The sequence below is a fragment of the Haplochromis burtoni genome, unplaced genomic scaffold (genome assembly GCF_018398535.1).
Source record: "Haplochromis burtoni strain Fernald_Lab_line unplaced genomic scaffold, NCSU_Asbu1 Contig_512, whole genome shotgun sequence".
Classification (NCBI taxonomy): Eukaryota; Metazoa; Chordata; class Actinopteri; order Cichliformes; family Cichlidae; genus Haplochromis; species Haplochromis burtoni.
The window spans coordinates 77,802-105,507 of record NW_024582873.1 but is presented as its reverse complement, the minus strand read 5'-3'; the positions used below and the strand labels follow the sequence as shown (position 1 = coordinate 105,507).

The 27,706-nt window shown below is 40.1% G+C and overlaps 2 protein-coding genes across 3 annotated transcripts; both read right to left on the bottom strand.

Annotated features, from left to right (window-relative positions):
- Window positions 1–2,756: 2,756 nt before the first annotated feature.
- On the bottom strand, window positions 2,757–11,395 carry ccne2 (cyclin E2). 2 transcript variants are annotated; one of them, XM_005946952.3, is made up of 12 exons: window positions 11,270–11,395; window positions 9,748–9,787; window positions 9,036–9,102; window positions 8,873–8,926; window positions 7,930–8,072; window positions 7,488–7,623; window positions 7,254–7,400; window positions 7,050–7,145; window positions 6,816–6,950; window positions 6,567–6,678; window positions 6,285–6,442; window positions 2,757–4,609 (listed from the first exon to the last, which is right to left on the bottom strand). In XM_005946952.3, exons 2-12 carry the CDS (start codon window positions 9,759–9,761, stop codon window positions 4,496–4,498), a joined length of 1,176 nt encoding a protein of 391 aa, XP_005947014.1. In that variant the 5' UTR covers window positions 9,762–9,787; window positions 11,270–11,395; the 3' UTR covers window positions 2,757–4,495. The 2 variants fall into 2 exon arrangements, with proteins under 2 accessions (XP_005947014.1, XP_005947015.1); XM_005946953.3 differs by lacking the exon at window positions 11,270–11,395 and adding an exon at window positions 10,483–11,241.
- Window positions 11,396–15,219: 3,824 nt separating this feature from the next.
- tp53inp1 (tumor protein p53 inducible nuclear protein 1) lies at window positions 15,220–25,682 on the bottom strand. The gene is made up of 4 exons (XM_005946951.3): window positions 25,438–25,682; window positions 22,584–22,973; window positions 18,580–19,114; window positions 15,220–18,222 (listed from the first exon to the last, which is right to left on the bottom strand). The coding sequence occupies exons 2-4, from the start codon at window positions 22,714–22,716 to the stop codon at window positions 18,000–18,002; spliced, it is 891 nt and encodes a 296-aa protein (XP_005947013.1). The 5' UTR covers window positions 22,717–22,973; window positions 25,438–25,682; the 3' UTR covers window positions 15,220–17,999.
- Window positions 25,683–27,706: the final 2,024 nt, after the last annotated feature.

The window sequence follows — 27,706 nt, the reverse complement described above, 5'->3', positions numbered from 1 at the left end:
GTGTGTGTGTGTGTGTGTGTGTGTGTGTGTGTGTGTGTGTGTGTGTGTGTGTGTGTGTGTGTGTGTGTGTGTTGGGGTCAGTTTGTGTGTGAGGAGGTTAAAACCACGCTTTCCCAGGCCCACACAATGCACTCTAGGGGAGGTGCACACATATGAGGGGCCCCTGTCTGCCACTATAGTCTATGTCTAACACACACATCAGCACAGGGGTTCGTGTGTATTCCAAACACCAGGATCACTAGATTCTAGGATGAAGACAATGAGGTTGTTAGGTTAGATTAGTTTAGGTTTAACATGATGTCCAGTTTAGCTTAAACATCACAGGGGTTTTGGCACAACTTTACCTACTTTCAACATTCAAGTGGGAGAGCAAGGGTTGGGAAAAAAGCCTAGGGGTCAACTGTAAGAACATGTTTAGGCAACTAAAACCATGGCTGTAGTTCTGACGTCTTTAGGATCGATTAAAGACAGGTAACGTTTCCAAATTAGGTTAATCCACCAAAGGCTCCACAAGATGCTATGGCTTTCTCCGCACTAGTTGTTCACCTTATTGGCTCTGGTAAGCCATCTATAACGGGTTTACCTGGGCTGCTATATCTAAAAACAATCAGGAAGGACATGAATGTAACAGATGTCAGTGTATGTGTAAAAGGCCCACACTGCAGGCTTTAGGTTAGTTAAAGTTACAGCGTGTAAAATCTCACTGCTCAATGTTAGTGAATTTAGTACCCCTTTCAATTCAAGTTTATGAACCTAACTACTGTAGGACAAACATTTTAGTCAGTCGAGAGATCAAAAACATTAAATTTAGACTACACCCACAACAGCGTTTCTACTTTTTGTATATAAAAATCATTTTTGCATATACTGTATTTTAACAATAACAATTAGCAATAAATCAGGATTATAAAATGGATTTGTGTCAGTTAAACATATATTTTGATGACCACCTCAAATTCTGGCCACTGTTCAAATGCAGTGAGTGGTGAGTGTAGGTTATCAGTCTGCCGTTTACCTCAGCTGCCAGTGTGTGTACATGTGTATTTGCTCTGGAGGAGGCTGTAAAACTTTGAGAAAGGAGTCCGATAGGAGTCGATGAGCCAGTGAAGTTCACTTCTGTCTGATAAAAGCTATAATGAGGAAAATTTTGAGGATATCCTGAGCTTTTCTGTTGGTAAAAATGCTGTTTTTACCGCTGTTAGTGAAACTTTCTTAGATGTGGATCTAATATTGTTGGACATCGTATGAATAAATTAATATATGATGTGAGAATGTAATCAAATTGCTTATCTGACACTTGAGCCTTACATTAGCTGGGATGTTAGCTTATAACCAGCTGTTGCTGCTGTTTAGCCATTTATGCACATCTTGTGTTAGAGCTCTGACTTTGATGCAGGAGATGAGGCCTACGGTGAGGTGGAATAGGATGAGGTAAAAATGAGGGTGGAGATGTAGTAGTAATGCAGGAAGCAGATGATGAGGAGAAAAAGATGACAATATGCACATGCTAATGTAAGTGTTTGATAAAGCTATTTAACTAAAGTAATTAAAAGTTGATTTCCTTTGACTTAATTGTTTTAGCTCTATTTATGAGTAATCACTCAGGAAGTCACAGGTTATATGTGTGAGGCTTGTCAATATGTTTTCAGGTTTATTTTATGACTCATGAAATCCTTAAGTATAGATACTCAACACTTCTCTTTGTCTCTCTCTTATTAGCACTTGAGTGCTATGAGACTTTATTTTCTCTCAGGTTGCTTTGTGAACAAACGTCACGCTGAACTGACACCCGCTGCCTACCACAAACGCTCCTGCATCACTTAAGTGTGAAAACTAACAGAGCAGTTTTATTGCACTTTACATTAGAATTATACTTCATTCAAAGAAATGCTTATTTGAGGCAAAGATGGCTCACTGTAGCATTTCAGTAGATGGAAAAGACAAAAACAAAAGCTGCATGAGTAATTGGTCCTAAAGGTATTTTACCATAAGGATATAACAGTACTGAGCAGATGATTCTCTGTTGTTTGTACCACCCATGAAAGGTGTTGGATGTCCCAGTCAGAGCCTCACATTCCCTGTTAGGTTTGTGAAACCTTAGAAGTGTTTCACAGCTTTTTTTTTAGCTTTCACCCCTGAATCACAATCATTCTTAACAAAGATGTTGTAAAGATGGTTAAAAGCTAAAAGCCCACAAACAGCCCAGCTGGCCTCTAATAACACAAGCTGCTGCATATGAATATAGTGTCCTCACCCCTTTAGGACTGAAAGAGGAAGAAATCTCACACTGTAATGACTTAAGACCACTTAAGACTGCAAACTAAGGCACTAACCTATAATGGCTTTGCAACCAAATGAGTTAGTGACTCTGATAAATTAAAATGCTCCCAAATACTTTTCATATCTTCCCTGTATAAATTTATTTCATTTTTGTCTTAAGTATATGATCATTTTAATAGTATTTCAGTAAACTGGAATATCATTTCAAACTTACTTTTAGTTTAGTTGTAGCCGACTACAACAGCCTTCTGAACATGTAAATATATAGACAGCTTTCCAGTGTGCATGCATATATTCATTATAAAGGAACATCAATGGATAGAGTATTTGTGAAATTGAATATTTTAAACCCACATTGTTATTTTGTTCTACTTTTTCCAGGGTTATCACAATTTTAATGAAGATATTCCAATATGGTATGCCAAATTTAAAATATATTAGTCACATGGATGGGTTTTGTTTCTCAAAGCAACAACCCTGTGTAGAATAGAAGCCACAATGAACATGAGGTTATGCACAATGTATATTTTTCCTTCTGAGTTATTATTCAAGATGATCTAAAACATAAATATGAAACCCAGACACAATGTAGAAAGCATAGCACCTAACCGAACCTCCCTCTGGCCTATTAGCAGTAATGTTTTTAGCGTGAGGTTGCATGTAAATGAACACAGTACATGCAAAAACAAATAATGCCCTCCCAACAAAGTCTTGGTAACTTTCATCGGTAAACTAAACAGACTCGCTTCGTCACATCTCTCTTTTATTTAAAACATTCCAATAAAGAAGGGAGAAAAAAAAAAAATTCAGAGTTGCTTTATGTTTTAAACATTCATCGTTTTGACTTCTATGTACAGTTTACATGGTGGAAGGTTCACTGCAGAGATTTCCAGTCACAGGTTTACTCGATCTACGCCTTTGGGCTTGCTTCAGCCTAAAGTATGTATCAATACAGTTAATATTTTCATAAAAAGGCACTAATGACAGGCTAGTGTACAACATATTATAAAGAACTGTAATTCAACAGGCGTCAGCAAAAAATCATAAATAGCTTTTGCCTTTGGCTGTGATCAAACTGAGCTCAATCACTGAAAGAATTTACATATTAACATTTTTTTCTATTACATATTAAGGCTCAATAAATACAAGCACTTAAAATTAAAAAAAAAAATAAAAAATTTGCACAATCATCAAGTTTCACAGGAATGTAACAAGAGTCTGCAACAAGGCTGCAACAGTTTATATAATATGGGAAGGGGGGGAAGCCACCAACAGGTCACGAGCATGAAAACACTTAGGTGTGAGCAAATCAGGAGATTGTTCCTTTGACCCACGAAGCTATGAAACTCATTGTGTAGTTCATTATCAAGCAGTTTGCCACCTTGCCAATTTACAGCAGGTCTGCACATTGAGATTCAAAATGAAATGGGGACATTAATCACACTAAATTTCAAAATCCAGCTCTTCAGAGCAAAGGTTCCTTTCAATGTAATTAAGATTTAAAAAAATAAAAAATAAAAATAATAATACACACACACACACACCACAGGAAATGAGTCTGTCCATCTTCCTGAGAAGATGGCCTGAAGCACCATTCAAAAGCAGGCATCACTTAGAATAGCACCAGTGAAACTCCCAGATATGAAATGATTGGTTTTGGTCTGAAAAAGAACCAGTCTAAGGAAAAAGAAAAGCCACGACAGCTGCTGCACATCTGTGGGCTTGGTCAAGCTAAAATCAGTTTTGAAGTAGCTGCTGCTGATTCAGACCAACATTTGCTAATTGTATATGTATTAAATATATTTAAAAAAACAAAAAACAAAAACAAACTTAAAGTTAGGTAGCCTGTGAGCTGCATTCTCTGACCATATCAAAGGAGTCAGACCTGAATGAAAACGTGAACACGCTGATCTTAGCCTTCGTCACCTTTAACCACAATACTGTTGGCAGGATTGTCAACAGGGACAAATCCCAATATTTTACAGCTGAACATTGTCAATTCATCACCATGGCTACTAAAAGTCTGATCTTAGTGTTTAAAAAAACAAAAAAAAACAAAAAAAAAAACCCACACAACACACAAACAGACCCAACAACACACGCACACACACACACAAAGCTACATGAGGTCAGTTTGCCCAAAATTGTGCATCATTCAGCAAGTGGCTCCTATCGGACTAAGGAGAGGTAGCACGTCTCTCTGGTTTTGTCCTGGTCAGGGATTGGGTGGCTTCTCTGTGCTGCTGGGTGGTGTCAGAATTGGTCCCGCGGAAACAGGCGATAGCTGACCGGCGTTACTCTCAGAGAACATACACTCCTGAGCCATTCTCTGCAGGAAGAAACAGTTCCATGTTAGTAATTAAAATCACTTTATCATATACTTTAAGCTCCTAGGACTTGGCGTCCACATATGTGGACATCACATTTTGGGTTATTTAGACCAAAATACTCAATTTTTGCTCTACAAGGGCCTGATATCCACTTACGAGGACATTATACTGCTACTGTTCTATCAAAATTTTAAACGAATATCCTCAGATGTGGCTCTTATTTTTCTTATAAACAAAAATCAGGTTTAAAAATTTTTTTTTTTAAAAAAATCTGGTAATTCTTTGTTTTTACATTGATCAGGCCCCAATGTGACCAAATATCAAAGAGAAAATAAAAATGGAAGAGCCGTGGAAGAGTTCGGGTCTTAGGAGGTTAACAAAAAAAAGACAAAAATCTGTCCAGTAGGGCTGCACAATTTTGCATAAAATGAGAATCATGATTTTTTTTTTTTGCTTAGAATTGAGATCACGATTTTCTTTTCCAATATAAATATTTATTGCACATCAACTTCGTAACAGTTGAGGCCGAACATAAAAACAACAAATGTCTCACATTTTGTCGTTGCCGCAAAATGTTGTACTGCTTGCAATTCTGTCTCCACCGTTGCTCGACACTGCGTGTATAGAGCAGGTAGTGCAACAATAGAAAAATAGTTGCGGGACGGCACTGTGTAGCGTTTGTCTAGGGCGATCGTTTTCCTAAATCCCTCGTTTTGCAGTGTTGATGGGAGCCATATCTTTAGCCAGGCGATAAGTGATAGCCTCCGTAATTTCTTTGTGCCTGCAGGAGTTCGACAGGTATGGGGAAGCGCTGTATAAGGTTCCCGTTATTGCTGGTTGGGTGGTTGACTGGGACGGATTTTCTCCTGTCACTTTCTCCTCATCTCTCATGTGCTCTCCGTTGTTTTTTTCCCCTGCCAATTTTAGCAGCCAGCTGGCTTCTGTATCACGTGGTATAAGGCTCCGACCTTGTCATTTGTTGAGTAGGAAGAGTGAGCGCTTGTTTTCATGCAGATTATGTCCCGGATCAAAATGCGGTACAATAGTCTTTTTTTTTTTTTTTTTTTAAAACATAGTTGTCATTTGGAAATGAGATCGCACATAAGTATGAATTGAGATCGTGATTTTCTAACGATTAATTGTGCAGCCCTACTGTCCAGTCAGTCATAAAATCAAATTTCAAAGCTTTCATGTCATTGATGGATGAACACATGTAGCCGGATTAAGCAGTTTCCCTAATGATCAAATTTGCCAATTTATACCAAGCAGACCCTGAATGATCAGGCAAGTTTTTAAAAACCCGAGTACCATTTTTACCAGGTAAAAGCCTGATATTGGTGCCTTACTTTTCCAGCGACAATAACAATAAGTGTTACACTATGGTAAAACAATTTAAGTGGCCTCAGTTATATTCTTTCTTTCCCTTTTTGGGCTCGAGTCCTCCACCGGTTCTGTAGAAATATGTGAAATTTAAGCCAAAGAATTAACAACTCTTTCAATTATATAGACTTATATATAAGGCATGCATTGCTCTAAGCTCTTGCAAGGAGGCTTCTATATAGATATTTAACTACACTTTCTAACCCTTTTAAAAACATTCAAAATTGTGTATTACTTTACAGTGATACTAATCTTGCATTTCAGATTCTGAGTTTTCTGTCTACTTTTTCTTACCAGTAGGTTCAGATAGGCCACGTGTGTCTGGATATTGTGTCTGTCATCTGCTCTGACTTTTGGGAAGTTCTTGAGCTGAGGTTTGGGTTCAGATCGCAGTGTTTCCATGAAGGGAGTCATCCACTGATAACACTGAGACACACTATCCCATGTGAGACCTGAGACAAAAACAAGTTAACGATTGTGAGTGAAGTTATAAAACAAAGAATCCCACCAACAAATAGAGTCAAAAAAAAAAAAAAAATAGAAATTAAATCTGATGATGTGAATGGGGAAACTCACCTGAGACTTTATGAACAACGTCAAAGGTGGAAAAGTGGCAGAAGGCAGCTGCGGCAAGAACGCTGTAGTTATAGTCGAGCGCGGTGATGTCCATCATACACAAGTCCAACAGCTGCAACATGCAGGTCAAAGATCAGTATAATACTGAATCAGAAAGTGTTTGCATCATTTTTTTAATTCAAACAGATGAATAAACAAGGATAAACAGAAAAAGAGGATTTAAATAAATGTAGCAGCTGTTGAAAGTACCTGTGTGATCTGGATGTAGGTTTCCTGGGAGAACTGCGGCTCCAGGAAGTTCACTCCATTTTTCTGGGCTTCAACCTGAGTGTACAGCTTCAACCAGGAGATGGGGGTCTCAGGACAAAGGTTCCAGTCTAACGCCTATGGGACAGCAACACGGAGGTCAACACAGAAACTTTGATTGCTACCACTCAATATTACAAGATTAGATTAGAAAGTGAAGTAGATGAGCTTGCGTACCTTTAATATCTGAAGCTCTGTGCGCTGGATGTCCCACTGGTCGCAGGCACCGTCTGTGACATAGGCAAACTCGTAGGTTTTAGGAGGGTAGATTTCCTGATGAGAAAGAAGGGGCAAAGTTGGTTATTGAGATTAAACGTCATCAGCACAAACAGAGGTTTGACTATCAGAAATATCTGACTCTATAAGAATTAAGACACTCACCTCTATCTTGGAGGCTATGAAGAGCGCCGTGATGCCGATGAGTTGCAGGTAGTCTTTGTTGATATTCTCCTGAGTGAGCATGAAGCGGTCAAAGTAGTCCTGGGCAAGGTACGCTGTCTGTCTGTGAAGGCTGTACACCTCACTCACCTGCCGAGGCAATCGGACATAAAGGCTGAGTCTTTGTCCAAAACCAGAACAGTCGAATTTCTGCACATTAAAGATTTTCACGCTCACCTCAAGCAGCCAGTCCAGGAGAATTGCCCTCATCTTGGGCTGCAGTTTAGGATGCCGCTCCAGGTAGCTCTTGTCATGAACATACTTCAGCTCCTTGTTAAGCATTTTGATCCACACATCGTCCGAACTAGCCCAACTGGAAGAGAAATGGCAAGTTTTAACCATTTATGCTGGTCAATAAGTACATGTAACAGTGATGCTAACAACTGACTACAGACTGGACAAAATCTGAGAGGTGAATTAACGAGTTCTGCAGACAAAGCAAGTAACAGGATACATCTGAAACTTGATTTTTTACTTGCAAAGTGACTTTGACTGTAATTGAGGGCCTTGAACCCTAAATACCAGGTGGGGTGGAGCAACATCTCCAACAACAATAGCGCTGTGGAGTATTAAGTGTTGCGCTACGACCTCCCTATTGAGGTGTAAAAGCTACACTTACCTGAGATGAGGAATGGGCGAAGCCTTGATGAAGAGGTTCTTGAATGTGTATTGTTTGAAGTTGGACGGGTTTGCTGGTTTTAGCTCTTTGTGGGGAGTTTCTATGAGAATGCACGGAGACGCACCATCCTCTGACCAACACTTCTGGAAAGAAAGAATAAAACTTGAATTTAAAAGAGGAGACGGAAACTCCCAGACCTGACTGTTGGTCAAGCAGATGTATTAACATACTAAAAGGGATTAATCTGGCACATCCCATTGCTCTGAACAAATCAAAGTTACTCAACATTGTGACTTCACCTAGTCACAATGTTAAATTTGCAAAATGTATGATTTTCTGTGGAATTGGTGGCTGCATTTCTGTCATTTTTGACACTGCCTACATACTAAGTGTCATCTCATCTACAGCAGGACTCTACGTTACACCACCACTGTGAAGTTCAGTTTCATATCATGCTAAACAGCGACACCTGCTGTTGAATAAAAGGTAGTGCATGGCTACGACTAGAAATTTACTACTGAAACCTTTTCACCTACTCCTATAATATGATCTTATCCAGATACAAATCTGCTAGAAATAAGTCACTTAGGACCATGTATCAAGTCATGAGAGAAAATAGTTAAATAAAATATTTTAATTAAATAAAAAGGAAACAATGCAAACAAAGCCCATTTTCGACTACAGGCACCCATTCTATCTATAAATACAGAGACCATTTACTATAAAGCTTTACTATGTAGTAAATGGTGGAAATTAAATTAATTTCCTTATAAAAAAAAAAAAGTTGGGCTGACACACACACACACACACACACACACACACACACACACACACACAGGATAGTCAGACAGATAAAAAAGTAGCAACACAGACACACTGGGCTGAGCTCTTATCAGTAACAAACACAGTCATTAAGCATCAATATCATTTGGGCAGTACTAACTTGTATTTCATAGCTTTGTTTCTTGGCAGCGGGTTGTAGTTTCTTCTTAGAACACTAAACAAGAAAAGACAGAAACATGTGCCTTTGAGCTAAAAACAGGACAAAGCTGAGACAAACACTGATAAACTGAAACACAGGATTGCAGCTAGTAACAGAAACAAACCTCAGTCTTTCTTTTCCTCAGCGTGACGGTGCTATTTGGATCTCTGGCTTGAAGAGTGATGCGATCACTGAAATTAAAATTAAATAAGAATGGTCAAATAAGAATCTGCCTCTTGCTCACTGAAATATTAATCGAATTAATCTGCAATTAGAGCCAACTTTAAAAAAAATAAATATTGGTGATCAACTTAAACACCAGTATTGATGGAAATAATGACTGGGCCACAGTGACAAAAGCAATCAGCAAGGCAACTGTATTAGGAGTTTCGCCCATTTAAAGAAAGGGGTGATTACCGCTTGATGAATTTAAAGCTTTTACATTTGAGTGACTGGCCATCTTATCTTACTACATGTGATTGTGAACTGGTGACAAGTACAAAAATGTATGACATCACTGTAGGCTCTAAAACCTAATCACATTTACAACAGACTATGCCTTTCAGCAATCAAAACATTAAAAGCAACAGTGAACAGACAATGTGATCCAATCTAACTGTACAAACATCTATTAGTTTTCACCTCCAGTCACTCATCTCTGCTTAATTTGAACAATGGTGTCATTAAAGTCTCCTGATGTATAAACATCTGGAGTTTGATCTCTGAGGACCAGTTTATGCACATTTAGAAATGTGCTTAATAGATTTGCTGTAGGGTAGTGGCTCCACTTCACCTTCGGGCCCCCAGTTTCAGAACAATCACCAAGAGGTGCTCACCTGCGCCTGGACATGGTGCTGACTGTATTGTATGGCTCCGCTGTAAAGAAGAAAAGGAGAGATTATGTTAAATTCAATATTAACACTGAACAGAGATATTAAAACAAAAAAAACCCCCAAACACTTGGGACAAATAATTCAAATTCTCGTGGAAGTTTTCAAGAGTTAAGTGGGCCCTTTCTGAAGAAAATGCCCCCCCCAATGCAACTAGGCATCTGGTTTAATGCTATAGGATCATATACAACCAAAAAAAACAGTTTAAAAGTGAATGATCCACAGCTGGATCCTAATACGCTCAACAACCTCAGATATAATAAGACATCCCTTTGTAGGATTACTTCTAACCTGCTTACAAGTGATGGTTAGCTTATAATAACAGTGTTAGCTTGTGGCCACCATTTTAGGAGCCACGGAGATTCGATAAAAACCGAGAACGGGGAATTAACAATGCCGACAGACTGCATATAAGGACTACCAAGTGTCTCATTTCAGAGTAAAAATGTAAAACTGATTAAAAACGTGATAAATACAGAGCCAAAGCAGCCAGGCAGGACCTGTAAGCTAGTGTGGTATCTGCAGCCAGAAAAGAGGGGGGCTGGTTTTTCCCTCGATTTTGAACAAAAAAAGCGGAGAAATCCCGCAATTTATATCAAATTTACCACTTTCAGCGTCACAATATACATCTCCAAACATCTTTGGTGTATTTAGAATGAGTGAAATCGACAAAATACTAACTTTAATTCGGGGTTGAAACTCAAAGACGCGCCAATTTCCGCAGCGTAGAAGCGGGAGGATTTGAGCCCTACCTCCCCGAAACTGCTCCAAGCCTGCCGGGTTAAAATAGCCAAAAAGACCGCTTAACATAAACGATATATAATTTAAAGCCACCTGGGCACCTAAAACAAACCCTTATGAAGCACATTTGTCAACAAGAGGATTTTTAAGCGCAACAAAGTAGGAGAAACTGAGACCGACCTCAGGCCAAAGATACAGAGGGGAGCTACTGTAATTAGCAAACTTAGCTCGGTAACTCCTAACTAGGTCAACAATAACCAGCTAACCCCGATGTGTACTTAAACTGGGCATCTACAGCTTTTGCATGCAAACGCATTAATAAATGCTTGGTTTAAGGAAACGTGCACAAATGACAAAGACAACGTGAGGACGTAATTTTGTACAAAGTTTTAAAGCTACACGCCTCAGTATTTTAACAGAATCTCCACCAAAAGGCCAAATTCTCTCTAAATACACATCTGGCACGACATGCAAGAGCCAACTAAAGTAGAACAGACTACATCAGAGGTGGAAACAATGCCCGGGCAGTTAAAAAACAAGTAAACAACAAGAACACAAGAGAGCAGTCCCCGCTTTAGTCCGCATTTGAATCCTTTTTGCGCCAATAACGACGACTTAAATACGAAACCTAAGATGAAAACCGCAGGAAAGGTTAAGCAGCTTCGAGGCATAAAATATTAAACTATAAATATTCATATAGCTGAAGTCTCCGAGTCGGTGCTCTTACCTCCTTACTGAAGAATGAATGAGTACATCAGCTGTGGCGCCGGCGCCAATCCTTATATCCGCATCTGCCTGCCTCCTGCCAGTGCGCATGCGCGTTCCCGGTTTCACAGAAACGCGCTAAACGTTTAAATACGAATTGAGATTTGTACAAACCGGCTAAACTGGACGGTTCTAATCGGGTTATTATAACTTCGACCGCGATAAAACAGCTTATTGACAGGCTCAGGACGGAGGTAAACCGGCTGTGCTTCCAGTTTGTCTGGAGCCTCCGTTCATTTCTAAGGGACACCGAGCTGAAGTATGAATTATGCAGTAAACACCACTTTCTGTACATTCCGGTTAAACTTTAACGATTCCGTAGACACCCTTGAGTATACTAGCAATAGATATTGGTGGTAATTATTTCAATCCGTGGAGTTATTTTCGCTTTTTTACGCGGCATCGAAACTCCTTCCGCATCCGAGTCCCGCCTGTGGGAGGGAGCTCCATGACGTAGAGCCAATGAGAAGGCGAGCAGCTGCAGCCGCGTGCTCCTTCTGCAGAATGTAAACAGAGGACCACGTGCATCTGCTGTCAAAAAAGAAGTGCTGAAAAGCTGTTGCTACTTCCAACTTTTAACTACAACAATTATAATTACTTCACGAAACAATAGCAGAGCAGTTATAAGAAAGTAAATAAAATAACTTGAGATTACCAACCAGTAACGAGAAAATAAAACTGACAAAAAAGGCACCAAGCCACTACAGAGATTCCTAACAACAATAAAGTGGAGTAAAAAAACAAAAAACCCAGACAAATACTCAAAAACAAAGAGCCAAATAATTAAGAATGCCATCAGTAAAAAAATGCTAATATAAACCTCATAAATAGATAAAAAAAAAAAAGCAACTACAAATAAGTCAGAGACAAAGAGATAATATGGGAATATAGATATGTAAAACAACACCAAAGTGGATCAAAAAGATCACTGAGAGGCATAAAACAGCTGCCAATACACAGTCAACTACTACAGAGACTCCTAAAAATCACAACACTACAAAGGGCTCAAAAGAGTCTTACAAGAACAACAGAGAGACATTAAATAACCATAAGTAGACACAAAATGGCTGTAAATACACAAAACTGTTGCAAAACAACAAGCACTTTGAGAGCACAACCCTCCGGAAAGGCAGCTTCCTCTCCAGGCAGTATTTACTTTTAAGGGAATAGTATTTTTTGTACATATTCTTTGTTTTCTTTGTTGTTGTAATTTGTACGTTAAGAAGTTATTTCATTGTTATTTTCAGCATTTTAGGAGCACCTTATCTAGCACTTTATTTAGCATCGTACTTTAAGCATAGATTTGCAGAGGAAGAACATTTGAATACAAAGTTTAATTATTTATTGAATATTTATTGTGTATTTTAAAATCAGTTGGTAGCCTTTGTTCCAGGTCCTGGACAGCTGCTCCTCGTCAAGAAATGTGGTGGTTGTCTGTGAAAAGGAAAGGTTGTGATTGAGAGCAAATAAGGTTTACCAGTAAGGATAACTAATGCAAGTGTGTGTGAAAATCTAGAAATAAAGGTGGTGCAAAGAAGCAACTGTAAGACACAATTACTCACCTTTCTTTCTTGTGTCCTGTTCAGGGTGTTTGGGCAAATGTTTCCTTGGGGGTCCAGACACCATTTAAAGGTTCCGGGAGAGGCCATGGGTTAAGAGAGTGTGGCGTTTTTATAATAATGGGTTTGGTGTAAGGATAAAGTGTAAAATATGTATTCATATGAAAATGAAAAATGTATTTAGATATTTATTTATTTGAGTTGATTTATTGTATAATGTGGTGGAAGGTTGGGTTTGAGAACTCACCTGTTAATAGAATAATGGTTTAGTCTGCAACAGCTGAAAGTACTTAAGGCTGCTAGTTGCCATTAGATGGGTGGACTGTTTGGTGAGGAGAGCCGTCTGATAAAGAAATACCCCTTGTTCCACTATACTTGTCTTGGTCTGCCTCATTGTAAATCCAGCCACAAAAGGCTGCCCTGTAACAAGCAGTAAACCTCAGAGCAGGAGCAGCGGATCAGCTGATCACAGTCTGTACACTAAGAAAATCTACTAAAGCTCACAATCAAAACTATTGTGAGCTTTGAGTCTTTTCCCCACACTGAGCCACTACAACCAATTTAAGGGTTCCTCCACCTGATAAATCCACTTTAACCTTTGACTGTACTCATTTCCCTTTTTAGGTGCGGCATTAAAGTTACTCTCTACGATGTAGACAACAGAAAATAGAGCTACTTTTAAAAAATGCACTCTTTTTTTCTTTGCTCGTGTTCTACATAATTGATTCAAGCTAAATAGATTCAATAGAATTAAAATTTAGACTGAAATACTTAAAGCTCTTGGTAATATGGTCATGTAGCAGATACTTGTAACATTATTTCAAAGGTGGATACAAGCATCAGTTTGTGCATTTTGTCCGTCTGATGCCACTAGTTTGAAAAAGACCACTTGTCAGCAGCTTCTTGTTCTGAGGCAATAGTGCTAACCACTGCACTCCCTAGAATATGAAGTTATCTTCTGCACTATTATGTGTTATTTCTGGCTTTTGGTTGTTGTGTTAATAAGCAAAACTGAGGCTAAAGAAAAAGACAAAGACAAGAAAATTGTGTATGAAAACATTTATTAGAGGCTAATAAGAGATCACATGTATTAACTATTACAGTGTGAAAACAGATGACCCCACTTTTAATTAGCTTTTTTTTTGTTTCTGATGTCAGAACAGAGTGATCTGTCATACATCCAAAAGACAAAGGAAACCAGTTATGTTGATAAATAAAAAGGTAACCCTAAAAGTCCTACACCTTTTTTCTTTTTGGCAAAGTGCAGTATTATTCCAGTAAACTACACAGAAAAGCAAAAAATGACAAAACAAAACAAACAAAAACCCAAAAAGTCTAACACTTAGTGGAAAAAATGCCATAAAATATTCTTCACACTTACAAATAAAACAATAGGAGAAAAAAAGAGGTTTTGCTACATCATTCTGTCTGGTTTGTTGAGTCATTATAAAAGCTGTACAAGGACTGGGCGGATGGTGGTGGCGAGAGCATATGAGCTTCCTCGAATGATGCATAGTTGGTTTCTGATGTTTGTCTGTGTGTTTTAATTTATTATTACGTCCACTTAAAAAGTTAAACAAAAAGAAAAACGAGTTCAAGTTCTTCATTGATGCATTGTCATCATAACATTTCAACCTGGAAGGCACGTGATCCACAAATTTCAAGGCATTGAACAAAAAGCATTACAAATCCCTGTTAGATTAATGATGGAGAGATGAGCTGAGAACAGATACTTAAGAAAAAAAACAAAAGAACAAAAAAACAAATAAATCGTTTAAGGCTCCTGACAGCAGGAGGAACCTCCGATCCCTTCTGTCTTTAAGTTTCTCTTTTTCAAAAAATAAAATGACACAAAATAACATCGTTCGTGATTGCAAAACTCACTGCAGAGAGAGAGACATTCGAGAAAGGACAAGGGGAAAAAAAAGCTTGAAAACACAAGAGATCCACTCTACTACCGTTTACGATTATTTACAGCAAATAACAAAAATGCCTTACAGGGCTTTGTTAACAACGCTACCTTCCCAGAAACTCGACTAGAGACATTCAGTCAGGTTTACAAGGCGATTAGAAGACCACACTGCAACAGTTTCCATTAAAAGTGACTGAATCTTTTCTCCTCCATAATATGTGTTCGTTCCACGCTGCATCTCCGTATCTTCAGAACAGGATCGGTTTCCAAAACATCATCGTTAGGCAAATTTACAGAGTTTAGTAAGTTTCTGTTGATGTGTGTAAGGAAATGAATTTTTTTTTAAGTTGATAAATAAGCAAAATGTGAAGTTATATGTAGAGTCCTTCACCTGTTCTTAAATTATTTACGAACATTAAAATGGTTGCCGATTTCTGCCAGACAAAAAAAAAAAAGGGTTTAAAACAGAAAAAAATTAAACATTTTGGAACAAATTTTCAGTTATAAAAAGTTACAGACTGAGTCAAATTTTCTGTTTAACATCAGAAAAACATACATGCTCCAGAACTTTACTTTAAACCTGTTTACCCTATATATAGATTTAAATAGTCTTTTTTTTTGGCAGAAATGGTCTTCCATAGATTTTAGTCACTCTATAAGGTTGGTTATTTCTCAACTTTTGCAGTGTGGCGACTCGGCCTGGGCTCCACTTATCCCTACAGCAGACACATTAAACCATTAAACAGTCTACCATTTTAGAGCACCGTAACCGAGAGCTGTTATCAAACACTCAAACAATTTAAAAAAAAAGAACACCAGTATAATAAAACTATGGAGAGATTAAAGATCGCTGCTACTTTTTTTTTTTGGTTTAAATATTTAACGAAATGTAACTACGTTAACATGGAAAAGAGAACAGTTAAAATAGCATAAGGTACATTTCTAAAACCATGTTAGGTACAGTTGAGCAAAATATATAAACATAGCTGAAAAAAACCAACAGTTTCTCTCCATCTTGATGGATTTCCAACAGTCAACTGACAGTGTCAGAGTTCATTTCACAGTCCCGGAACCAAAAGACGTTTCTGTGACACTAAACAAGAAGTTGATTATTTCTCACAAAGGTTTTCACAGAGGGAAAGCACGCAGGGACATAGCTGGAAAAAGTCCGAGTACACACAAAGAATCATCAGCTGTCAAGTAAATCTGCATTTTCCTAAAGAGTAAAGGTGATTGGTTGTGACCCTGAGAAGTGGACTGCAGATTCATTTAAGAACAAAAACAAAACAGAAAAAAAGAAAGAAAATAATAATTATCCATTTTTCTTTTTTTCCCCCCACCATCATGACACTAACAAAACTCTACAACCATGCAACAGATTGCACACTATCATAACCAAACACACCTAAGCAAGAAACCATGGACGCATATATACCAACTTCATACTGATATGTAATTTGTTTTTTCTTTTCAAAAAATATTTTTGGAAGTTTTTTTTGTTTTACATATTTTTTAACATTTCTATTTATCTCAAAGCTACTGTTAAAACAAGGCGTTTAGTGATATTTAACCCAGTATTTTTTCCATTTTTTTCTTTTCTTTTTTTCTCCTTTAAAGAAATATCGTGAAAAGTACTGAATTATAAAGTCAGAGGCAGGTTCAGCTGGAGCTGCAGGATGAGCAACATGGAAGTTTTTCACCTCTGGTGGTGCTGCAGAGCTCAAAAAGCAGGAACTTAAGGAAAAATACCCTTTAAAGGCTTTAATACAGCTGTGTTTTGCTTCACTGGCTTCATTTGTGGTGTTTTCGAAGCTTTTTAATAATCAGTCAAACACACACAGCATAAGGTTGGGTGAAGGGAACGAGTTCCTTCTGCAACCAAAGTGAATCACAGAGAGAACCGTAGCACAGAAACTAGAAATCTACGTCTGAAAGTACGAGAGCAGAAAATGGACTAACAGGCAAAGCAGCTACAGTACATAGTTAGGTTTGACTCAGACGTGATTCTAATTTTGCTGAAACTCTCTGTTTTCAGTTAACACACCCTCCAGTTTCACAGGAGAACCTTTGAATGCACGTGTTTAAGTCTGGCTGAAGCGTTTAGTATTAAAACATAACAGCAGGAACCATGTTTTTTATAAAAAGAAGAGAATTTGTATTGCACTTATAAAGAGGCTCAAAATGTTGCACTTTTCTTCTGTAATAAAGATGTTATAAAGCTTTAAACTTTCACCATCAAAAAGGCGTAATTATAATAAAGTCAGCTGTAATAAAGCAGAGCTTCTGTTCCTACAGTTGTTATGGACATACCCTGTTCTCCTCTAAAATGCAGGAAGTCACTCAAGACACAAACAGAGCATTTAGTACAGATCACTGATTATAAGCACGTGAGATTACATAAAGGGAATTTTTCCTTTAAACCCACCTAAACTTCATCCTCTAGTGTGAACAGCCCTTCACTGGCAACATATTGGGAACACTGCATTGCAATACTCCTGCATTGATTAAATGAAAACGTTGTCCGGCTGCACTGTCTATGTTCAAGTCATGTAGGATCTGAAATGTCTTCTACTGCCCTCAGTCAGTCCAAAAAGTTGCCTAGATGACCAGCAGTCTCACTGTGAGACCCTGAAGTGACACCACCAGACCATCCTGCCACACAGTGAACCTGCCGCTTAGTAAAGTGACCTACAGCATTGATTCTACACATTAAGGTGACCGTAAAGAAGAAGAAGAAAGAAAAGAAAGAGAAGTCATCATGACCTCTGTTTCTCTCTGTGATTGGACGTACAATGCTCTGAAGAAATAGAAGAAGAAATGGTCTTGTGAAAAGGGAGGGGAGGGGGGGTTAACTTTATGACCTTTACATATCCCTTCTTCTCAGTATCAATACATAGGAGGATGGAGGATGGATGAAGAGGAGTAGGACGCGGGGAGTGAAGTGAGGGAGGGAGAAAAAGTCTTCACTGGCCACATTACTGATATAAAAAGTCAACAGCCACCTTCCCGATTTCACCACCCATTAAGCTTTCAGGAGAAATTAGGTGTGAGGTGTGTAAGTGGTGGCTGATGCCGTAGTTAACTTGCTGCTGGTGTTTGTTTGTTGAGAAGATGAAAGAAAACGGAGATGAATGCTTGTGGGTGGCCAGTGTTACATTCCTGTACTGCTTAAAGTATTGAGGTTGATGATGATGATGATGAAGAATAGTGATGAGGATGTCTCAGAAGTTGAGATGCCTCTGGCTGGGCTGGTGCAGGTGCATGGTGTTGGCTTTTGGGGGGCGGAGCAGGTTGAGGCGTCGCAGGGCCTTGCGGGACATGGGCTGGGTACGTTGGGTGGGGTTTCCCGGCCTTTGTTGCACAAGGCCGGCCTGAGCGGAGAGCGCTGCGGCGTAGCAGGAGGAGTGAAGACTGGCGCGCCGCTGTGAAACTGCCGCCTCTGGCCTGCAGGAGGCAGAAGTTTTCAGAAGAAGGCAGATTAGTTTTTAGCACAATGCAATAAGTAATTTAACAGCTGCTTCAGAACATGCATTGGTTTACTATTATATCCAATTATCAGGAGCATTTTTGAAGTATCTGCTACATTGTGTGCTCTTTCAGTTAGTAGATTATTTTTTATTAAAATGTCTCAAAAAGCCTGTGACTGGATAAGTTAACACTAAAAACGGCTATTGCGAAGTTGGTGCCTTTGAAGTGTTGTCCATTTGGTACTTTTGGACATATTTATAAATATGTCCAAGCTTGAAATCTATTTTCCAATGATGATGAAATTTCTGTCCATGGACAGAGCCCAGATTTTACCTGTGGCGAGAGCCATCTGGCGTTCTTCTGGCCTTTTCCTTTCCACTTGAAGCTGTCAGGCTCGCGGTCATCTCATCGGACGAAAAGTTCAATTCTGGTTCATGTGAGCTTTGTGGCAGGGGGTCAAGGTTCAGTCGTGGGATGCTGTGGTGAGTGTAGACGGACATGCTGGGGTGTTCGATTAGCAGGTTCTCCAGAGGGCTGGGCTCCAGGACGATGGGAAAGGTGCTACGCCCAGTGAAGCAGGGTGGGGGGGTAAGAAACCAGCTCTCCTGCAGAGAGCGGGTGTCCACACGCAGAAACCCACTCTCATCATCTTCCTCGTCCTCATCTGGACCACCGTCCGGGTCGGTGTCAGCCGTTGAGTTGAGGGAGGTGCAGGAGGCGTAACGGACAGGTGGGATGCCCATGGGTGAGGGGATCATCACCAGCTCATCATCTTCTTCATCCTCCTCTGCCTCCACCTCCTCGTCTTCATCTTGGATGATGGTGGATCCCGAGTGGCCATCGTTACACTGGCTGGAGCCAGCTTCAGCTAAGGGGTGAGATGAAGGTGTCATTAATGGAATGAAAATAGTACTAGAGACGCATCAGATTTTATGTCTTATGAAAAAAGTAACACCTGTATCTGAAAAGTACCAAGTCATTCCCCACATGCTCTTACAGGCAACTTTTACGGCAGAAAGAGTCATGTGAACAACCTGTTACAAAAACAGGCTTTTAAGGCTTAAACCTATTCATTATTAAGGCATGGCCGCTTTGACTGCAGCAGGTGTCTTCTACTGTGAGTCATCGAACTGCACCTCATGACAGTGTTTGTGCCTCTTTGAGCATCTTTAAAGCCATCGTCTGTCAAACAATAAGGCCTGTTTTGTATTGACCTTCCAGGAGGCGGTGGTGGTGAATGTCGTTAACTTGTAGAAGCTTGTTTCCACAACTAAAAACAGAAAAACTATTTTTTTAAAAACCCAATAAAAACATAAATCCATTTTTAAAAATAACTTTGGGTCATTATCTCAAAATTTGGACTTTGACTAACTTGAAATGTTATTTTCTCATTTTTGAGTTATTTTCACAGAAGTTTGAGGTAATAAATCAAAATTTTAAGATACCAAACTCGAAGTTTTGAAATAATAACCCAAAACTTTGGTTTATGGTTTTTTTTTTTGAGTGGTGGAAAAAGTTCGTCCCTTAAACTTAAAATACATTGGTTATACACAAACCAGTGAAAAGAGATTCAAAAATAGGCGTCCCTCTCTTTACAGCATATCTTTGTAAACATGTTCTGCGCCCTACTTTTCTAAAATGTTTCTCTATGAGGTCTCGAACCATTTGGTTTACAGACATCATAAATCCAAACTCCTTTATGCAACAGGTCATTTACTGTTCCAGCTGTTGTTTTGATTTTAAAGTAAAACGCCTGTGTAATGTCATCAGTGTACCAGCAGGCGGCGCTGTGGCTTGGCCACGCAGCAGAAGGGAACCAGCCAGATGTAAACAATAATTTTCTGGAAGCTGATCAGCCAAACAGCTGCAAGCAGGCTGACAGCCTGACAGCTCAACATTGCATGCCCAATGAACCACAGCTTGCACGCATGTTTCTGTTTGAATTTGCAAAAATGTCTGTCTGCTGTTAACCCCAGGGAGAGCAACTTAAGCTCTCTCTACAAGAAGCAGCATACACAACCACTGCTCGTTCCTTTGCACATAAATCATTGTGTGCAGCGAGCACGCATACATCCTGCCCTGCTAGCTATCTTATGCAAAACTGGAGGCTTGCCAAAAGCTGCGGGTCGGGCTCTTGTTTTGATCCAGCCACAGCTTCTAATGATTCACAGAGAAACAGGAAGTTGTGAGGTGGAAGGCCAACATGATCTCAAGCTTGCAGACTGGATGTTAAAAATAACTTTGTGTCAACACAGCAGACATCTCTGCTTGTTTTCAGTTTTCTTTAAGGATGGGGCCTTACTTTTGTAAAGAACATGATTATTAGAATGTTTTAGTGGTCATCAAACACACAGGAGGAAGATAAAGGTTTTTCGACCTCCACCCTTCTCCTCTGACCTCAGTGCTCTCACCCGTTTACTGTGAGAGCAATGTTTGAAGCTCAATTTCTAGACGTGACATTAACACCGCCCTGTGGCTCTGACTCCCTGGAGTTCACAGAGGAGTCCTTGTTTACCCACAACAGGCCAGAGAGGTTGCAGGGTGCTGACTCAGTTCGCAGCAGCTGATCTTCTCACTTTATCCTCTCAGCAGCAGTGGGACAGCTCCCACTGTCCGAGCCCCATCAGCTGCTGATCTCTTCCTGCGGAGGCTGCAGGCGTTTGCAAACACAGCAGCTCACGGTATGCAGTGTCAACTAGACAACAGGTCTCCAGCTCTAGAATGGGGTGCATGTAGTGTTTTGTACACTTGGGCTCACTGTACATTGGGTTAATGAGGTCAGTCCAGATTATGAAAGGACCAGCTGATCCCCCACATAACCCTGTCTCCTCCATGAACCACAAAGGCTCAGAGCATGCAGAGCATCAGCAGAGCAGACAGCATCACCTTTAACCAGACTTCTTCAGCTCCTGGCCTCATTCAACCACATTTGCAACGTTCAAGCCTTACTTTCTTATAACATTATTACTTCTTACTCATTTCTGACACTGTGAGGCACATTCATGAGCCTGTATTCACACTTGATAATATGCATGAGTGATGACAGGCCATAAAAACCGCTTTTTTTTTAAAATATTGCTCTTGACATGCTTATTTATGTGATAAAACCCAAACACAATTCTTTCACCACACAGATCTAAGAGCACAAATGTTTGTAATAGAATAAATAATAGGTCACCCTTAAATCAGCTCTAGCCAGAGCTGGTGAGAAACCTGACAGAAAATGTCAACAAAACATTGAGTCACAAATACACTGAGCTTCTATCAGCCTTGTACAAAACATAGCATGGTGTATCTTTGTGATGGCGCCACGGATATGATGTAGCCAGGTGTTTTTATAGTGGAGGGATGTTTGAGGAAACTTTCTGCCCATACATGTTTACCTCCTGGAAGCACTGGGACCTATTTTTACCTCATCTGGTTCTACAGACACTTTTGTTTGACCTGTTTGCAGGTTGACTTGCCCATAAACCGCCTGACATCCAACCTCTTCACCCCCTCCAGCTTGAAGTGAGTCTGACAGCCTCTCGTTCTCACCAGCCCTCGTGCCAGAAATATTCACACGGTTATGGAATTTTGGGAGGGGGGGTCAATTCAAGTTAAGACCCACTGTGGGTTAACACCAAACCAAAGCTGTGCCAAGAATCATCCAGAGCCATTTGGGAGTCACTGCAGTGTGTCATGTTTCTGCATACAGTGTGTGGGTGGGTGACTTGTTGAACTCTTCTGTGTCGTGTCGTGTCTGTTTTGACTGGAATCTTTTTATGGTCTCAGACTGCACTGGAAACTTGGCATGGTTTTTACCTGCCATTACAAAACTCTAAAGTTATACACCGTCTTTCTAGCTGGTTGCTCCATGTTGGATTAGCTCAGTAGCCTTTCCTGAACTCACAGTCTTCATCAGGGGGTGGATTTTGCTCTAATCTTCCTCAAACTGATTGACTTTTTTACTTTTGGCATATATGCATGGCATTTAACACTTGCTATGCATATATCTGAAGTGTGTGTGTGTTTCTAATTTGTTTACCTATTTAACCCAAAGTTTTCACATATGCCATATAGTGAAATGCTGGATAAAACATTTCTGCTTGAGCCCTTTGTTCCTCAGTGTCCTCCTGTTAGAGTCAGCTTTCATTTCATAGTTTAGTTTACAGTGTTTTGAGAACAAAAATGCATTGTCTGACAGCTGAACAAGTGAAGCAAGTCTCAAAGTCGTTCTAAAATCACTGCTGCGTGTCAAAATGTTTATTTACCTTCTACATTATGGTACTAATGCAAGGTGTTGGCTGATTACAGATTCTGAACCATTAACTGGTTCTTGTGAGAATCAGACTTACTCAGGTAGTTGACCAGGATCCAGTCTTCATCCTCCTCCTCTGTCTCCTCCACTTTGCCGTCCCCAGGTCTGCTGCCTCGACTCACCTCCTCCACATCGTCCCCAAAGAGAGCACTGGCGAACCTCTGGAACATCCTGAGATGTCCTGCAAGGGCGTGAGGATGAGGGAGGGGTCGGGGGAGGCGCGTGGCTCTGGGCGACGGCGGGGAGGTGTTGCGGTCGTTTTGGTCATCAGCTGCGGGGTTCACAGCAGGGGGAAGGCTCCGTAAAGGTGCTAAAGTGCATCAATAAGTTGTGGTCATAGATCATCTGAGGGCCAGCAGGCGCAGGCTGGACATCGCTCAACGTCAGGATCGCTTCAGTGAGTGCAAAAGTCTTCAAAAAAAAAGCCCTGAGAGGCAGAGAAACATGAGGATTTGGTTATAAACATTTACAGGTGCTGGTTTTACACACAAGGCCTCACATCCCCATCCCTCATTAAAGATGTTAGGACAGAGCCTGAAAACACACCAAGGCTTCCCAGAGAAATGGTTTAAACACAAACACACACACAAGAACGACTTTAATGACAAGCCTGTTAGTATTCGCCTCTAGCTGCACAAATTTCCGGGATGGATTAATTTCCTGTCAGACTTGATGGTCATGAGCAGCAGCTGCAGTTTCTTCAGTTATTGATCTGAAGGAAACGAGCGGAGAAAAAAGATGTCCTGTCTGTGTTTAATTCACGTGCAAATAAAGGATCTGCTGTGCTCAGAGGACGTACAGACACAGCTGGCTGGCAGCCTGTTTGTTGGCCTAACTACAGCCTTTCACATGAGGAAAGTAGAAAGAAATGAAAAGTCACAAGTGTCACTGTCACCCTACAGCTGCTGTGTAAATGGAACCCACTGGCACGATATTAGCAGATTGAAGCCAAGTGTACTCCTCCCCCACCCCACCTACCCCTTATTTTGGCCTTCACTCTACGAATTCAGGTTTCTGTAATATGTCCAAATGAACTCTTTTACTGTCCAACATGATAGCCCTATAGACATTACTTATGGCTAAACAAACAAACGATGGTGCAAGATGCAAATGTATCATCTATAAGACTTCCATTACATGTAAATTAGATGTAAACTGAAGAAAATGTGGCAAATATGATAAGCAATTTCATCATACTTCATGTATAGGTGTGTCAGGCAACACATGAACACTGCATTAACAGGTGCAGTAGCTCAACTGTTGTAATAACAGCCTTATCTTACATCATTCACAACCTAATCATTTGTTATGAGTAACGAGCTCTCTCAGTGGATAAGTGACATTTTAATTTCATATATCTGTTGGCACTTTTTTCTGCTTACGCAAAATGACTCACGATAAGTTATGGTTTATCCACGAACACTTAAACATCTAGTTACAATAACTGTAATCACCGGTAGGAGGCGGAAACAAAGCACGGCACTGGATAAAAACACTTAAATTCTCATCAGGAGCAAACAAGCCCAGATATCCGATTTTTTTCTCCCTACCCTTGAAGGCGCATTGCCTCTGGCTGTGTTGCGTTTAATTACCTCTCGTATTTTCCGGCACATAGCGAATAAAAAGCGCTCTTCTTTTCAAGAACAATTTAACCCCGCCTCTGTAAACATCGAACAGCTGTGAGGGACAGAAAACAGAAAACGCTTCTGACTGACTCACTGTCTCACACCGACAACAGCAGGCTGATAATCTGCAGCACCTGTTTCTCATTCCCCCTGCTCACCCTCCTGCCCCTCCTAGGGCAGGTCATTTCAGGATAGGCCTATATCATTTACACGACTTTATTCCTATTATTATAATAATAACCATACACAAAGAAAAGCTCTCCCGGGCTTGGTTAAAGCCCGGTTAATGCCTGATTAATGCTGTTAAACGGGTCACTGAACGTCAGCGCAATTGATGCATCTATTACATCAGATTGCGCTTTGTTTGGGTGTTGAGTGCGAAACGGGCTGTAAAAGAAAGATGGGCTGTTGCATGGCGTTTAAATCGGATGTCTATACAGTATGCAGTCTGCGGGATTAAGAATAAACCCATAAAGTGGGATTCAGTGGAGGATAAAATACAGATTACCCACGTTTTAGCTGGCAAACAAGAGTTAATACACAGCTAAACTCAAAGGGCGCACGCTTTTATCCTCACCTTAGATGATTTCTGTAGAAAATAGTTGAGATTGTTTGGGGAACCCATCTTATTTCGCAGCCCCCCCCCCCCCCCCCCCCCCCCCAAAAAAAAAAAAAGATTCTTATTGACTTTACGGGACAAAAGCAGCAAATAGTCATTACCGAAAGGAATACTTGACACCTCTGCTTGATAAAAGACCAATTACCGAGTTAAGTTTGTTCTCAATGGAGTGATCGAAGCGCTAATGTGATTTGGCGTCCAGACTGTGGGGGGATAAAGGCTGAAGTGATTCGGTAATAATGTGGAGCTACAGCTCCCTAAGAGTGTTGGCCGGTTTCGATGGTTATACAAGGAAAGAAGGAGGAGGAGGCTGTAATTCTACCCGCACAGTGCTGGACCGCATATTCACTTTAACTTTTATCTCCGTATGATATGATATCAAATATTTTCCCAAAATAAACTTACTCCAGTCCAAGTCGAGCAAAGGCAGAAAGCTGTGCAGAGCCACAGCAACCAAAGCCACCGGCAGAGAAAGCCGAATAAAACGCACAGTTAAGGCTTAATAATGGAGCATAGCTTCTTAATTGCTGTATATCTACCAAAACACCAAGTGCCTCTCCTGTTATGTGCATGCAATTTATATATAATACCGAAATCAGAGGCTTTGGGGCCGGGTATATTCACCGAGATGAAAACAAAGAGCTCACCTGCGGCAGAAGGAGGAGGAGGTGTAAACGAGTCCAAACCGTGATTAAAATCCTTAAAAATGAGGTAGATGCGTTACTTTTCGAAAAATAGAAAAACTTGAGGTTTCTTCGCGGAAGAAATAAAATATAAAAACGTTACTTTAAGGACTGCACATCAGGAGTCACAGTGCGGCGTTTCTTTTCAGTCCCGTTTCCTCCTCGAGCCCCCGACTGCGCCTTCTTTTGTTGTTGTTGTGGAGCTCAACAGCTGATCGGCCGTGACGTCGTTAAGGACCACCTCTCTGCGGGAGGAGCCAACCGGAGCCCTCGAGGGGCCAATCAAATGCGCGTTAAGGGCAGTCACTAACCCACGTGACTCCCTCCTCCCTCTCCTAAGGAAAAAGAAAGGGACATGACTGGACAAAGCGCTCAGCTGAGCAAGACTATAGTGTGTTTCTTTCCCCCAAAATAAGTTAATGTTACATAACAGAGCAGATATCCGGGTCCAGCCGCTGGGTTTCCTGTTTTCTAACCGTTCAAACACCCCCTTAGAGTCATCAGATTTACAATTTTATTAAAATACGATTACACAGCGAGGTTTGAATAAAGTTTTCATCATTTACTTTAGAGTTAAGAATGATTTCATTAGTTTTGACATTTAGACATAAATAGAGCATATTACACAAGTTTTGGGGCTTTTTGTAAGTAATATGAGTATCTGTGACGTTTACAGTAGAGTAACTGTTTTTGCTTTAAGATTAAGAAAAAAAATGCTACAGCAGCACTTAATATTTAACAGTTTAAAAGCCAAAAACGGTTGACGTGCTTCCACATTATATTTGTCCCCTTCCAGTTTCAGCATAAAAGAAATGCAAAAATCCAGTAAAGATCAGTGTTGTGCTCAGCAGTCTCAATCCTCAGAAATGCAAAATGAGAAAATGCAGCCCTCCCCCATGTTTCACACTTCATCCTCTTATCACCCTCCCTGCACCCAACCGAAGAGGTGGAGGAAGGGCCATCAGTTCCAAATAAAAGGCCTTAAAGATACACTTGGATATCTTTACTGGTCTTTAGCTACAGCTGTAAAGTCGATACTCTTATGTTCAAACTGCACACTATGTTTTATTCTAGGCTTGGTAATAACAGATACTATGAACAACAACCAACAGTTGTTGGATTTAGACATGTCAAGAGTACATGGTATGCTGGATTTGTCTTCATGTTTAGATGAATGAAATTCTTCAGTGTGGCCTGCACTGTACTGTTTTCCATTTAAACTGAAAACTTTCCCACTGATTCACTGACCCGTTTTTACAGAGAGCAGCAGCCCGATAAACATAATGTCGCCATTCTAATAACGGTTTTATTAACAGTTAACGTTTAACTAATTTACTCGTGCTGTATTAACCTTTAAAACTGGATTAATACCACTCTTTCTGAACAGCTGTCATAGGTATCCACTGCAGTTTCCAAGACACCACATCAAGTATCAGGGAATCAGATGAGTTTTATATTAACATGAATTTAGTAAGAAGGACAAATATGCTGCACCTCTTCCTAATTTTCACTATTTATAAGCTTCTGACTCGCATGCTTGGCTCCAAATTCAAAATCATGTTAACAGGATGGAGATAACATCAGTTTTGGGTTTTTTTGGTCAGCAGCAGGCTTAATAGGATCCACCTTCGGAAGGGTGGAAGTAGGAAACCTAGCCTTCACCCCTTCCCCTTTTTAAAAATCTCATCCTCCCGTTGCCCTGCACACGACCCACACTGTGGAGGAAGGGCCATCAGGCCAGACAAAAGGCCTCGAGGAAGTTGTGTTATTCTTCATCTCGAACCGCCAGTATGTTCTGTTCTTTATCTCCAGCTATAAAGTTGTTTTATGAAGGTGTTATGGTGTTCAAAGTACTGACAATTTTTTTCTCATAAATGCTAGTATACATAAGGTGAACATAAACATGTAGGTCTAACTGTATAACACGCTATAATGCAATTGTAGATAAGATAAAAGTGGTCTGTCAACTAGTATTTTCTATTGTGGACACCAGCAAGTGCAGGTAGCTTTATAAACAGATAATCAGTGGAAAGTACTCGCTTTTAAAAATGTCCTCATATTAGTACATTATGGGATATTGCTCACATCAATTGTCACGGTGGTCATAAATGCCAACGATAGGGACACGAGGGCTTTTTTAGAGCAGGACATTTAAAAAACATAATGATGAAAACAATACCACGAATGAAGACAATGATTCTCTTTTAAAAGAACTTTGTTCACAACTTGAGGG